This window comes from Aptenodytes patagonicus, chromosome 7 (genome assembly GCF_965638725.1).
Source record: "Aptenodytes patagonicus chromosome 7, bAptPat1.pri.cur, whole genome shotgun sequence".
NCBI lineage: Eukaryota > Metazoa > Chordata > Aves > Sphenisciformes > Spheniscidae > Aptenodytes > Aptenodytes patagonicus.
The window spans coordinates 66,725,132-66,738,650 of record NC_134955.1 but is presented as its reverse complement, the minus strand read 5'-3'; the positions used below and the strand labels follow the sequence as shown (position 1 = coordinate 66,738,650).

Genomic DNA, 13,519 nt, shown 5'->3' with positions numbered 1-13,519 from the left:
TACTAGATAAAGAGGAAGGAACTTGCTTTCATTGTTTCAAGTTCAAAAGAAGTTGAAATGTTAACTATTATAATTGCAACATTATTTCACATCAGATATTACGAAATACCTACAAAACTTTACATAAAATTAACAAAAATGTTTATTTCAAAAATTTAATAAATATTCTGTGTATAACAGCTAATTTAAGAACATTGTCTAACTCAAACTCAGCTTTTATTGCTACAATAAACAGTTACTCTTACTAACACTTTCTATACAAGTTAGTTTATATCAGAGGCTGAAAGTACTCATCTAGAAGTTTAGATGCTCTCACAGATATTGAATTAACTCGACACACTACTGTAAAATGATATTTCTGCTGCTTGTAAGTGCCAATTTAGCAGGAGCATATCATAACATTTTATGAAAACAACATATTTAGAAAATAAATAAGAAAAATAAAAGCTGCATCTCAAAGCATGTGTGCTTGATGAACATACATATGCTCTTCCAGCAATTGCAATGATGTACTCTTAGATGAAATGAAAGGAGAAGATAAAATGCTTTGTACTTTAACTTCAGAAACTGAAAACATTTGTCAAGGCTAAGTAGGAAAAGAATTTAAAAGGAAGTCAAAGGTATTCAAAAGAATGTAAATGGCTTTGTATTTTGTAAGGAAGAATGAAAACCTTTCACAGAAGGAGACTGTGATGATCTCTGATCCTGTCCAAACGTGAATGGAAAACTAAAGTCATCTTTTCCATCTCCAAATGCATGAGAAGTCGATTCCGAGGGGAAGGGAAAGGCAAATGCATCCTCACTTTCTGATTTCCCAAACAAGCTTCCTATATGGAATACATATTATATTTACTATTAGATTAAATCATACTGAAAGAATACTGCATTCAGCATAATATATTTCTTTAATAATATTGTACTCCCAACATCCCGCTGAGTATCAGCCTACAGTTCTGTGTTTATTTCTACGCTAAAAATGGTACTTCAAGGAGGGCATTATTATAATGTACACAGAATGAAGTGTGAAGTACTTGAATGATTTAGAACAACAAAACACTTCTGTATGATATGCTGGGTGAAATATTTTGTATACTAAGCAACAGAGGTCTTTGTAAACGGATATATTTTTTCTGATTCTTTCTTCTCTAGAGAACAATGCGATCAACCACTGAAATACTTGGAGAAACAAAGCTACCAACAGAACACCTGAGTTTTATATTTAGTAACACAAAATTCATACACTTTTCTCTACAACAGTTACATATGCATACAACCTTATATTCATCTACTTCAAAAAAGTAGCTTTGCACTTGCAGCACCTCAAAAAAAAGAGTAGATTACAGTTCCCTTCAGAAAAGTGTTTGATCACGAGTAAGTTTTGATCCTATCGATATCACAAAAAATTGGCCTTTCATTTCAGTAAAGCCAGGATTTCACACAGAATGTGTAAATGTGTGTGGCTCACTTAGTGTGAGTGGAAGGTACTGTTTATTAATTCTGATTCTCCTCTCTCTAACCTGTGCTATTTTTACACTGTGTACCTGCAACAGTTTAAACTGATGGACGTCAGTTTACTATCGAGATTTCTTTAAACAAATGGAAACTTCATTTTCATTTCAGTTGAGGGAGGAAAAAACCCCACAGATGTACTCCTTCCAACACTAAGCTGGTAGCCTTAAGTTAAAAAATAGTATTTACCAAGTACTATAGCTTTTTACATTACAAGAACTGTTCTTTTTTATAGTGAAAAAGCTTTTACACTTAAATTTTTTTTCTCCCTTGCAGCTCCTCTCAGTTTGCTTCAAACCCACCTAACACTATCCCTATTTCTTTCTTTCTCATACCTCTTTTTTCATGGCATCTCATACATTTGAAGTCAAACATGCAGGGAAAGATTTAAGCTAGTCAAAACACAAACGAACACAATAAACCACTGAACTACAATATCACAACTGAACATCCTTTTAGACAACCAAAGGTGCCCTGTTAAGCAGGATCAGGAGCTTGTCAGTCATATAAGCACAAGTAGAAGACAGATGGTATACAAAAGTACATCTGAGTTTCAGACTTACCAATATCTTTGTGTGGGGACAGAGGGTTCAAGTTTCCCACAGAATAACTTTCCTCTGTCTGAAATGTAAACAGTCATTTTATTTAACAAGTGAGAAAGACAAAAGATAAGCTCTAATGCTGATACATAATTAGTTCATTTGCTGAGTGAGAAAGACACTATCCCAGTGAATGTTAGCAGTCTTCACAAAATCTGCATTTAAAATGTATACATCAGTCCCTAAAGTTGCAGGGTAAACTCTTTGATGAGATAGGTTTCATGATGTTTGCTAACATCTGCAAATACACTCCCTCCTTTCTTCGGGGAAAAACCATCAGACTGAGAACAGACCAAAATCTGATCTGGCTTCCTGCTGTTTTTTTTAAACTGAAAAGACTCAACATTATTTCATTCTGTGACAATTCAGAAAACCTCCACGCAACAACATAATTACTGCCTACTAAGTAAGACCTGATATTGCCAGAAAGAGTAGCAGAACAACCACTCGTCACTCTTGAGAAGAGTTAGGTTAGATTTATAATAGATACTTAAGTCCAAATGAAGACCTTCAAAACTCCCATCTGACTTCAGAGAATCCCACATGACTGCTAGAGGCTGGTAAGTTCTTGGTTTCTGCCACTCAGCAGGCACAAAATAACGTGGGTTCTAACAGCACTAGGTGCCTTAATACCTACCTCATTCCTAAACAGTTCACAAACTGCTCACCAGCCTATTCTCTCTTACACACAGCTGATGCTAGGAGATATCAACAACTTGTATCTTGCCAAATACAAAATAAAATGGTTTTCCATTCAGCTTTTATCTAGTAACCTCAAGACTGAGCACACCTACTGAAACAGAAGATACTTGGGTTCAAATCCCTCATTTGCATAATGGTGTTTAACTCTACATTGTCAGGGAGTGATACCTAACCGCTGCACTACGCACTGACACACATCTGTCCTGAATACCCAATTATCTATCTATTAGATAGATTAGCCCAGGAGAGTAAAAATGACTCTAGAGCACTGTAGTCAGGGAACCTGCAAAGGAAAAGGAAGACCTGGATTCCACTCCCTGTTCCAACTAGTTGCCTACCTATCTCCTCCATTTAAGTATAGCTAATCCATATTTGCTCTTCAATATTCCTAATAGATAGTCCTTTCTTCCTTTTCTCAATGTTCTGCATTTTGTGAAAAACGGAGGGGAAAAAATAAAATTTTAAAGTACCTGATTCCCCATTTCAGCAAGACGAAACCACACAGGATAGGCATGCGAGTTGTGAATTTTGCTAGGGTATCTGAAGTTTTGCATCGCAACGCTGAACCAGAAGCCTTTTTGTGAATCTAGTCACCTGTATATTTGCCCAAGATCCAACCTTGCCCATACGGGAAAGGTTCATACTTGATCAGAAGTCATCATAGGGAGATCACCAGGAAAGGAGATAAGCATTTTTCGAAGGATATCAAATGTAAAATTAAGCAAGCTAGTAAAAAAAATATTTGCTACAAAGATAACCGGTCTGAAAAAACTCATTCACTGTCAATGCTGTTTTCTTAGCATGTTTTGCTTTGTGGAAATTTAATATTCTCAAGTAGTCATTTTTACCTCATCAGATGAATTTTCTGCCCCAAACACAGAAGAATCAAATAAATTAAAGCCGGGTGACTTCTGGGAGAAATTCATGAGAGAAAAGAAAGCTGGAGATTTTGATGTGCCTTCTTCACAACCTAAATTGTGAATGCTGTAAAGACAGAAAGGAAGAAACTACATTAATAGTTTTTAAAAATAGCATAGATGGTTTTTTTGTTCTATTTTTTCTTTTTCTGTTTTGTCACTTTTTTACATTCCCATAGCTTCCATCAATAATTGCTTCTTGCAACACAGAACGGGTAACACAACTCTTTAAGGAAAGTGAGGTGGTGTTTTTACCAAATCCCTACCAAAAAAACTGTTTAAAGATAGAAATTGGTGTAACATATTACTGCAGGAAAAGACAACAATTTTAGCAAAGGAGCTACAAAGAACCTGTGTGTCTCATATTTCTAAGCAGAGTCCCCCTCTTTCAAAGCAGCTCCAAGTGGAAATGATACTGTAAGAAGAAAATCTAATAAATTACCTAGCATAACTCAGAAAAAAATCTGAATATTTTCAGAAGAGCTTTCTAGAGAAGTCCTTCTATAGTATCTTTCAAAAACAGTGGAAATGCTTATACAATAAACATCAATACAACTTTGCTCAAAATCAAAATAAGAGCTGAAATCATACAAGTCAAATGGAGGTGTTTTAGAGAACTGGGTTTTCTTCCCCTTTGAGTCAGGTGTTCCTACAAACTCAGGTGTTTCAGGTGCTCTTAGAAAATGTTCTGCACTTTCTTCTGCTGTGTCAAGATTATCTTCATTTGACTTAAAACATGTTTGTATGTCCTATTAAAAAGAAATATACAATAATGTTTATGGCATATAAAATTTCCCAAAATACCATTAGTCCATTTACCTATAAGTATATTCATTATATGTTTTACAGTTAGTTATTTTTTATTCTCATGAAAAATAAAAGGATTTTAATAAAATGCTTACAGTGACATATTCACCATACTTAAAACTGTAACCTTAATTTATCTAATTTAAAATTGACTTCTTGTGAATGAAACTATATGTGAAAATTTTCATTCAAAAAATAAACTTGTGAACAGACTGAAAACACTGATTTTGAATAAAAGAACTATTTCACTCTGAAGTATGTCTTAGCATAACGCTTAAAGTCACACTGGAATCCTCTTGACACTCCCTAGCAAAATAAAGGAACGTCACCATCAGAATATATTTCAGTTGACTGAGATATTTCCGCTTCCTCAGAAAATGTTAAATGAGAATGTACACTTGGATTCTGTGGAGCAATTTCCACCAGACTCAACATTGTTTTAAAGACATTCTTCTCCACCAGCTGCCTGCAGGCATTAGCCTGTAGTGAGCCAACCAGATGATGAGGAGTATCTCAAACTTGATCTTGTCTACTGGTTTTGGCTAGGAGTTCATAGTTTGTATGGGGCTATATTTTGGATTTGTGATGAAAACAGCATTGATAACACAGGGATGTTTTAGTTGCTGCTGAGCAGTGCTTATGCAGACTCAAGGCCTTTTCTGCTTCTCATGCTGTCCTGCCAGTGAGCAGGCTGGGGGGGCACAAGAAGTTGGGAGGGGACACAGCCGGGACAGCTGACCCCAACTGACCAAAGGGGTATTCCACACCATATGATGTCGTGCTCAGCAATAAAAGCTGTGGGGAAGAAGGAGGAAAGGGGGGATGTTTGGAGTTATGGCATCTGTCTTCCCAAGTAACCATTACATGTGATGAAGCCCTACGTTCCTGGAAATGGCTAAACAACTGCCTGTAGATCATAGAATCATAGAATCATTGAGGTTGGAAAAGACCTCTAAGATCATCGAGTCCAACCGTCAACCCAACACCACCATGCCCACATAGAATCATAGAATCATTGAGGTTGGAAAAGACCTCTAAGATCATCGAGTCCAACCGTCAACCCAACACCACCATGCCCACATAGAATCATAGAATCATTGAGGTTGGAAAAGACCTCTAAGATCATCGAGTCCAACCGTCAACCCAACACCACCATGCCCACATAGAATCATAGAATCATTGAGGTTGGAAAAGACCTCTAAGATCATCGAGTCCAACCGTCAACCCAACACCACCATGCCCAGATGGAACGTAGTGAATGAATTCCTTATTTTGTTTTGCTAGCGTGCACAGCTTTTGCTATACCTATTAAACTGTCCTTATCTCAACCCACAAGTTTTTGCACTTTTACCCTTCTGATTCTCTTCCCCATCCCACTGTGGGGGGAGTGAGCAAGCGGCTGTGTGGTGCTTAGCTGCTGGCCGGTGTTAAACCACATCATGATATCACCTATATATGCAAGCTGTACACACAACTGGCTTGAATATTATGGCATGGCGAGCTTGATATCCCATTCAGGCACAGCTCGTAAAAGCAGTGCCAATGGAGCCATACAGACTCTACAGCCAGCACGGAGCCTATTTACTATAGTTTTGTGGGAGAAATGAGTTTCAAATGCAAACGCTTTTTAAAAATGTTTCATCAGCTCACACTGATGAAAATGATATGCACCAATTTATGCAAAAACTACAATGTGCATAGGATAGTCATCCTAAATAAGCCTATTGTTAAGGTAGCATAAAAACCCACAGAACACTAACATGACCAAGAGCGATGATCACTATATTAGTAATCAGAAGGCATTGATTGGCTTCTTACCTGTTGGGTGCCTTATAATGAGTCACTTTGCCAATTTCTGAGACTTACCTCTTGCCAATAGATTCAAATATGTCAAGACACTTTGACTATTCTAAATAAAATAATTACTTATTACATAAGAAATGCTTTGCTTACTTGAGGTATATACGAAGAATCCTTTGCCTCATCTTCTGCTTCTTTATCACCACATTTGGCCTCTTGGTTTGCTATACAAAAAAGACAGCACTGAATGTATTATAAAAGCATTTTAAATGGATAAATAAAAATTACATTGGGGGAAAAAATCCTTGAAAAAGGTTTACTAACTTGGCATTGCTATTGGTAAGGAAGTGTTCTTTCTGTAGTTTTCATAATAACCCACTTTGTGGCTATGTCCGTAATAGTTACCTCTCGTTCTGCCACTTACTCGCTAGCATTACAGCACTGCTTAGGCTGCCTCATATAGTTTGGTGTGTTCTTCAAACCTAGCCATTGTTCCCTGAGAGTGCTGTGTTTGTCTAATCCAGCTATTGCTCTCTGAGAGTGCTAATATTAGTCAATAGAAACCAGGTGGAAACAATATAAAAAGCACATCCATATGACACTGATGAAGTGTATCTTAAAGAACTGAGCAAAAGCCAGGGTGAGAAATGAGAAGAATGTTATCGGACTTTCTGCTCTAAGCTTCAGACCATGCAATGTTTCAGGCACTGTGGGTTAAGATCCTGTGTTTCAGGACACATAATTAGGATCCTATTTATAAAAAAAATAGAGTATAATTTTTGACAGGCATCTAAATTGGCAGTATAATTAGAAAAAATACATTTAAACTGAAGCTCAGTGCCTTGTGATTTCAAAAACTATAGGTGTATTTGTAACCACCCCGTTTTGTTTCTGTAAGCATTCTGTATGTACTTCTCAAGCTAATTTTCATTTTTAATAATCTTAATCTGATGCTTCAAGATTCTTAAATTACTGAATTTATTATATCCTTTTTCTTTGCATTTTCTCATGCCTTCTGGGCAGGTATTCAGACTGGATTTCATTTTACCCAAGTAATTTGAGACTAGAGCATGGATTTACAAGAGATGCTGGAAGGTTCCTTTCACTAGCAATGGTCAATGCAGAATGAATTCCACATTACTAAGCAGTTCAGTCTCTATTTAAATTAGGACTCTGCCTGTCTGCTATACTCAAAGTTTGAACTAAAATCAAGGTAGAAAAGGAAGACAAATGGTGGCCCACTTAATACCAGAATGAAAATTTGGCCCCTAGAAATTTCTCTTTTATAATTATGTGATCCAGCATACAGTAACTGCACATCCTATCAAAAAAATGACAGTGGTACTTTACCTATTACTGCATTTTCACTCTCAAACTGTTGATTAGAAGTCATCTGCTTTGGAGGAATTACCAGTCTAAAAGACAAAAATTACTGTTTGTCTGAATATGGATTATTTCCATAAACCTTAAATCTCAAGAATGAAAACTACTTTATTAAAGAAAAGTTACCTGAATTGCATTTGGTTTTGTAAACTTGCTATTGATGGAACTTGGGCAATTTGTGGGTTATTAGTCCCTGCAGTGTCAATAACCATCTACAACATAGCAAAAAATTCAAATGAGGCAGCATATGAAATTGTCACTTCAACAACAGCACTCCAATTTCTCCTTAGACTGTGGAAATCCCTTCTTTTAACCTCTCTTTAGGGGTCAGGCAACATAAAAACTTTTTTGCCCTCCTTTGCTTTACCTACATTTTAGCAGCATGATACCCAAAACAACTTCTATAGTATTTTATAAAGTCTCATTCACAGCATTGATGACTAGAGGTGAATAATTAACTTTTCTGTCGTACAAATAACATTGCATAATTTACAAACTGCATCCAGGTTTTCTACTACTGCAGCCAGGTTGTTCCTGCTTGACACCACAGAAAGGGCTGGAGCCAGGCCTGTCTCCACCTCCGAAGGCCAAAGTGAGTGAATATGTCATCAGTGAATATGTCTCCTGTGTGGATTGAAAAACTGCAGAAAACATGGAAGTACTCCTGCCTCACAGATTTTCATCAGATCAGAAGCCCTAACTCTTATATGTATGCAGCGTGTATTTGTGCCTTAAGGGCAGAGTGGCACTAGGAATCTATGCCTCAGCATCAGATAACACATTATTTCACAGGGATCTGCTAGCTTTAATTTGCAAAATGTATCAAATTGAATTCAATTCGGGGTGGGGGACAAAAGGGCTGGTTATGCAGAATCTGTCTGCCACTCAGCTCCTGTAGTTTACAGCACTCCTTTTCTGAAGTATAGCAACCTCCTCTCTTCCAATCTTTTTTATTTTTCCTCAGACTCCATCTTCTTTTCCTTGTTGCCATCACCCTTTCTTAAAGTTCCCTTAACTTTGACTTACTGCTTCCCACTATTCTCTAAGTGGAATTCTAGGTCCCAGATTCCCACCCTCATCTCTGGATTACCCTAGCAACAGCCTTTCCATCATCCTCATCATGTTCAACTCCCTCAGCCAGTCACAAATCAGAATTGCTAGCAATTTCTTCTGGTCTTGTTCCACTCGGTCTACCCATTGCCCTTCATGTTGTCTTATCTTATGAAGGCTGCTTCTTCTACCACAGGCTCCATCCTAAACCATTTAGTGATTCACTCACTTCATCCTTCAGTGACCTTGAAATTCTTAAGAAAATCACAACTGGTTCTGTTAATTTTTTACTTGACAGTTTTTGTTGTTCATTAAGATTTGGTTTTAAATAGATCCAGTGAGATGTCCCTTATAAAGAAAGCTTTTGGTACAGAAACTTCCCCAAGCTTCTGCACAGCAAACAGTTGCAAACTATTTAATCTCCTATGGCCTTACCTTATCTGAGTACTCCTTTTATACTTCGACAATCTATTAGTCCTATGAATGTTTGCGCACTTAATGAGATTTTATTAGTGGTTTTCATAACTGTGCAAGTTGTTCCTCCAACTTGTTTCTGGATTGTTTTATTGTGTTTGTATATTTAAGATATTAAGCTGCAATACACTTCGCCTTTTCAAAAAAGTGCCATAGGAACTATTTGTTTATGGGGTGAGAGACGGAAAATGTAGTTGTGGACTCCTCAAGCGTACAAGGCAATGCTGCTCATGGTTTTATTCCTTTCAGCCCAGATTTTTGTTTCTGGTTAAACTTCAGAACTGAGCTGTTAACTGTAGGCAGTCCTGTATAGCATCCTGCACATTTAGTCCTTTATTAAATCCTTCATTATGGAGTAGGTGACTGATGATTAATCAGTAATAGAAGATTATGTTCCTCCTTTAGAATTCCAAAAATTTTCTACATACAACCAAGTGAATTTACAAAGGTTATTCTAAATTTTAAAAACTATTATACAAAATTAATTGGATAGATGGTCCACCTCAAGTTTGGCATTAGGATGCTTACTATGACTACCAGTTGCACTTTGTATGAACATACATATTTTCAGTTGAATTAGAAATAGCACCAAAGAAAGATTTTTTTTATGATTACCAAGTAATAGCAGATTACCAAGATTAGCATCCTGGTTCCAGTGTTAACAATTTTTATGTAAGATATAATAGCACTAGGTATATTTGAAGTGTTTTAAATTTAAACAACCACATAAAACGGATTATATAATCTCATGTTTTTACAAGTGGGAGAGCTGCATACCTGTGACGAATTTTCTGCCAGGCTGGAGGAACTGCTAGTGGCCACTGAAAGTTCCATAGGTTTTTCTTTTTCTTCTCTCCCTAAATTAACAGATATTACTTAATATTATTAATGTCAATAGGATTAAGTATCCAAAGCATGGCATTGTTAAACTGAACTTGGGAACAAAGCTTATAAATTTTCCTGTTAACAGAGAACTAAAAGAAAATTATCACAAAATACGAAAGTATCAATCAATTTACTGCAAATAATACTCGGTTAATATTTATTGTATTTATGCAAACAGTGCTAAAGGTATGTTTCAGATTTTTCTGACACTATGCATCAGGTATACCTGTCATGTTACTTTACTCATTGCATAGATAAGAGAAAAATCAGACATAGAAGATTTTCAGAACATAAAGACAGGTAAGTACCCAACTTCCATTGAAAGCCTGGCTTCAGCTATCACAGTAGGAGCAGTTCACTAGATTTGTTATCGTGGTTTCCATTCATTTACACAAAAATAATTCAAAATCCTCACAGAAAGATCATTAAACACACTGCACCTGTTTCTGTTCGTTGCATTGAGAATCTAATACTCTGTACAGACTGGACTAATTTCCGAGGAATGCATGGGACATGTAATGGTTTATAAGGTTGATGTTTCTCATTTAGCAAAGATGGATGTTCGCTCTCTTCAAATATCCTAAAAAAAAATTAAGTTAAAAAAAAATTAAGTTAACAATTGCAAAAGAAAGGAAATCATAAAATACAACTGCTTCAAATAAGTGGAGTTTTCAAGGGAGATGCATGCTGCCCGGGAGGTTCTACCTCTTTCAGCTGCAGCAGTTGATAAAAATTGAAGTTTTCTTTAAATAATGTCAGACAGAGAATATCACTGAAAGCAGAGGACATAAAGTAGTAATAAGCCAATCATAAGAACATTGCTGTCTTAAATTTTGTCAGTATCAAAGAAAAGCATTAGTAGCTTGGGGCTTTACACTTTCATCAAAGTACTTCATTATTGTAGTTCTGAAATCACACTTTCACATTTAAAAACACTTCTCTCTCTGAGATTGTCTGGAATACTCACACTATACACACACAAAAGAGAAAACTGCAGCAAGTATTTTCATTTGTGGGGTAATTATCTGTGTAGGGTAAATAGCCTTTTACAGTGTAGAAAGACAAAGGTTAGCAGAACAATGCAGGGTAAAGTGGCCATTTGGCACAGGAACATTTACCATTTTTTAAAATAATGAGTTCTATTTTATTTTCTCTCTGGCATTCCTGCTTAGAGCCTCTGTGCTTCTAGTTACAACATCTGGTTTATAGCTGACTAAACAATGCTATTCAGAACAAATGAAGAATTGAGCCAGTCTTTTTGTTCTTCTTGAAATTTTCCATAAATAAAAATAAGATAAAGTGTGGGATGCACTTTATAAGGTAGTGTGGAGTAAAATTAGCAACACTACTAAAAAAATACCAAACTAAAAGCACTGGTTAAGATATATGGACCTAACAACACATTAAACTAATAGACATGCACAACTATGATCACATAAAACCATGAATGCACCTCAGTCAAATAACTCTGATGAAAAGGACTATCTTCACCTGTAAAGTTACATATACACCTATGCTGTAGGAGGAGAAACAAGCAGAAATAAAAACAGAGCTGAGCACAGAACCCTGGCTAAAACTGCTTCACTTTGTTCAACATGGCTTATTTGGCCACTTTACCACAATCATCGTTCAAAAATGAATTGAACAAGGCTAAGGCTGCTGCGGTCATGAGTTAGATTGCCATAAACCATTTTTTTTTTTACAGAACTTAGGAAGCCAAATTGTGTTTTTAAAAGTTCCTGGAGTCACTTTCCATGTGCTTCTGTAAAGCCTAGCAGACAACTCTATATTTCTAAAAAAATCACTCTCCATGAAATAAAGCATTCTTTTACTATGCATATCTATTCAGAAGAATATATTGATGGCAGAGTTACAAACAGGACTCAGAAGCTCTGAAGATATGTATTTTTTAAGTAACAAAACTTTCCAAAAGAGCCTGCAGCTAAACTTTATGCATATGCAATACACCTGCTCCTCAAAAACACTACTGAAAAAAAACCACACGCCTCTTCTCTGACATAATTAATAACCATTGAAAGAAAAATCAAACTGCATACTGAAGCTCAAAATAGTCCAAATTGCAGTAACAACAAGATCATTTGTCTTCTTTCTCTGCTTCATTGTTAGTAGACATCTGAGTAGATAAAAAATCTTTATCTTGATCCATACTGCGAAATAGGTAACATTTTTTTTACTAAAGTGCAAAGAAAAAAAATAAGTCAAAATAAAATCCCATTTCCTTAGCAGTAGTTTCTTCTTTGTAGCATAATGAATCCCAAAGATTAATATATCACTTTATCTTCACTATAGGAATCAAGTATATTTGATTACACATATGAAGAATCACACTTGCTACTGTGGTATTTACCAGGACTCTACTGAAGTCATGTTCGGTATTCTCATCAGGCGCATGGCAGCAAGTCCTTTTGGAAGCAGGACTTTTAATAACTAGCTGCCATAATAGCTAGTAACTAATAATTGCCTACGAGGTTGTGGTCAGCACAGGGTTGACTCTTCGTATATGTTTACATTTAGAAGTCCAGAAACAGCATTGTAAGTATTTTTCTAAGAATTCTATTACAAAGTTTTTTCTCAATCAGATTGAAAAAAAAAAGCCCAGAACTACAGAATAATGAAATTAAAGCTCTCCCAAACATTTTACAGAAGCAGAGGGAATGAACACAATATATGCCAAAGCACAGTTGAAGATGTCAGCCTTTCTACGTAATAAATATAATCTCTAATTGAGAAATCAAGACCAGGGCTTCAAAAGAGTTGAGTCCTGTTTGGTGACTGATGAGAACTCTTGATTTGGAAATTTTAACTATGATACTTGTCTGTGTAACTGGTGAACTATGAAAGCCCACTAATCAGAGAAAACAGCTGGTATGAGAAGAGGAATCTGTGTTTTGCAGTCAGCCTAATCAACGACTAGCTGGCCAGCAATAAGTGATTCAAACTAAAATGTTCCAAGCCTTTTAAAAGGACAGTTACCACTGCCATCCTCCTGCCCAAAGGAGAACATATATATCAGCACCTATTCATCAACTTGCAAGTTGGTTTCTTGTCTTGTAGCCCTTTAAAGCATTCCATGGGTATTAATTTGTACATTGTTCTGCTCAGTGCTTTCGTTGCTCTGTTCAGTTCTTTCCCTTGATGCTGCTGGTTTCTCTTCACGCTGGTCTGCATCAGTTCATGGAGAGTCACAGTGCAACTCTTTTTTTTTCCTTCTTCTTATTCTTTTGTGGCAGAAGATGAAGATATCTCCTTTTTCTTCACAAAGCTCTTTGCTCGGTAGTAACCTTGTAGTGACTGCAGAACAGCTCACAAGAGGCCGCTGCCTTTGGTACCCATATTCTGCTGTTATATTTTTGTACATTGCCTTGAGTCTGC

General features: G+C 36.3%; 1 protein-coding gene across 1 annotated transcript in view; it reads right to left on the bottom strand.

Moving 5' to 3' along the window:
* Positions 1 to 624: 624 nt before the first annotated feature.
* The window catches only part of C7H14orf39 (chromosome 7 C14orf39 homolog), a 30,889-nt gene continuing 17,994 nt past the window's right edge, over positions 625 to 13,519 (bottom strand). The window contains exons 9-17 of the mRNA XM_076343447.1: positions 10,567 to 10,706; positions 10,019 to 10,098; positions 7,844 to 7,929; positions 7,685 to 7,749; positions 6,488 to 6,558; positions 4,319 to 4,476; positions 3,659 to 3,794; positions 2,073 to 2,130; positions 625 to 827 (exon numbers count right to left, since the gene is read on the bottom strand). Coding sequence (XP_076199562.1) covers positions 625 to 827; positions 2,073 to 2,130; positions 3,659 to 3,794; positions 4,319 to 4,476; positions 6,488 to 6,558; positions 7,685 to 7,749; positions 7,844 to 7,929; positions 10,019 to 10,098; positions 10,567 to 10,706 — 997 coding nt within the window. The remainder of the gene's footprint in view (positions 828 to 2,072; positions 2,131 to 3,658; positions 3,795 to 4,318; positions 4,477 to 6,487; positions 6,559 to 7,684; positions 7,750 to 7,843; positions 7,930 to 10,018; positions 10,099 to 10,566; positions 10,707 to 13,519) is intronic.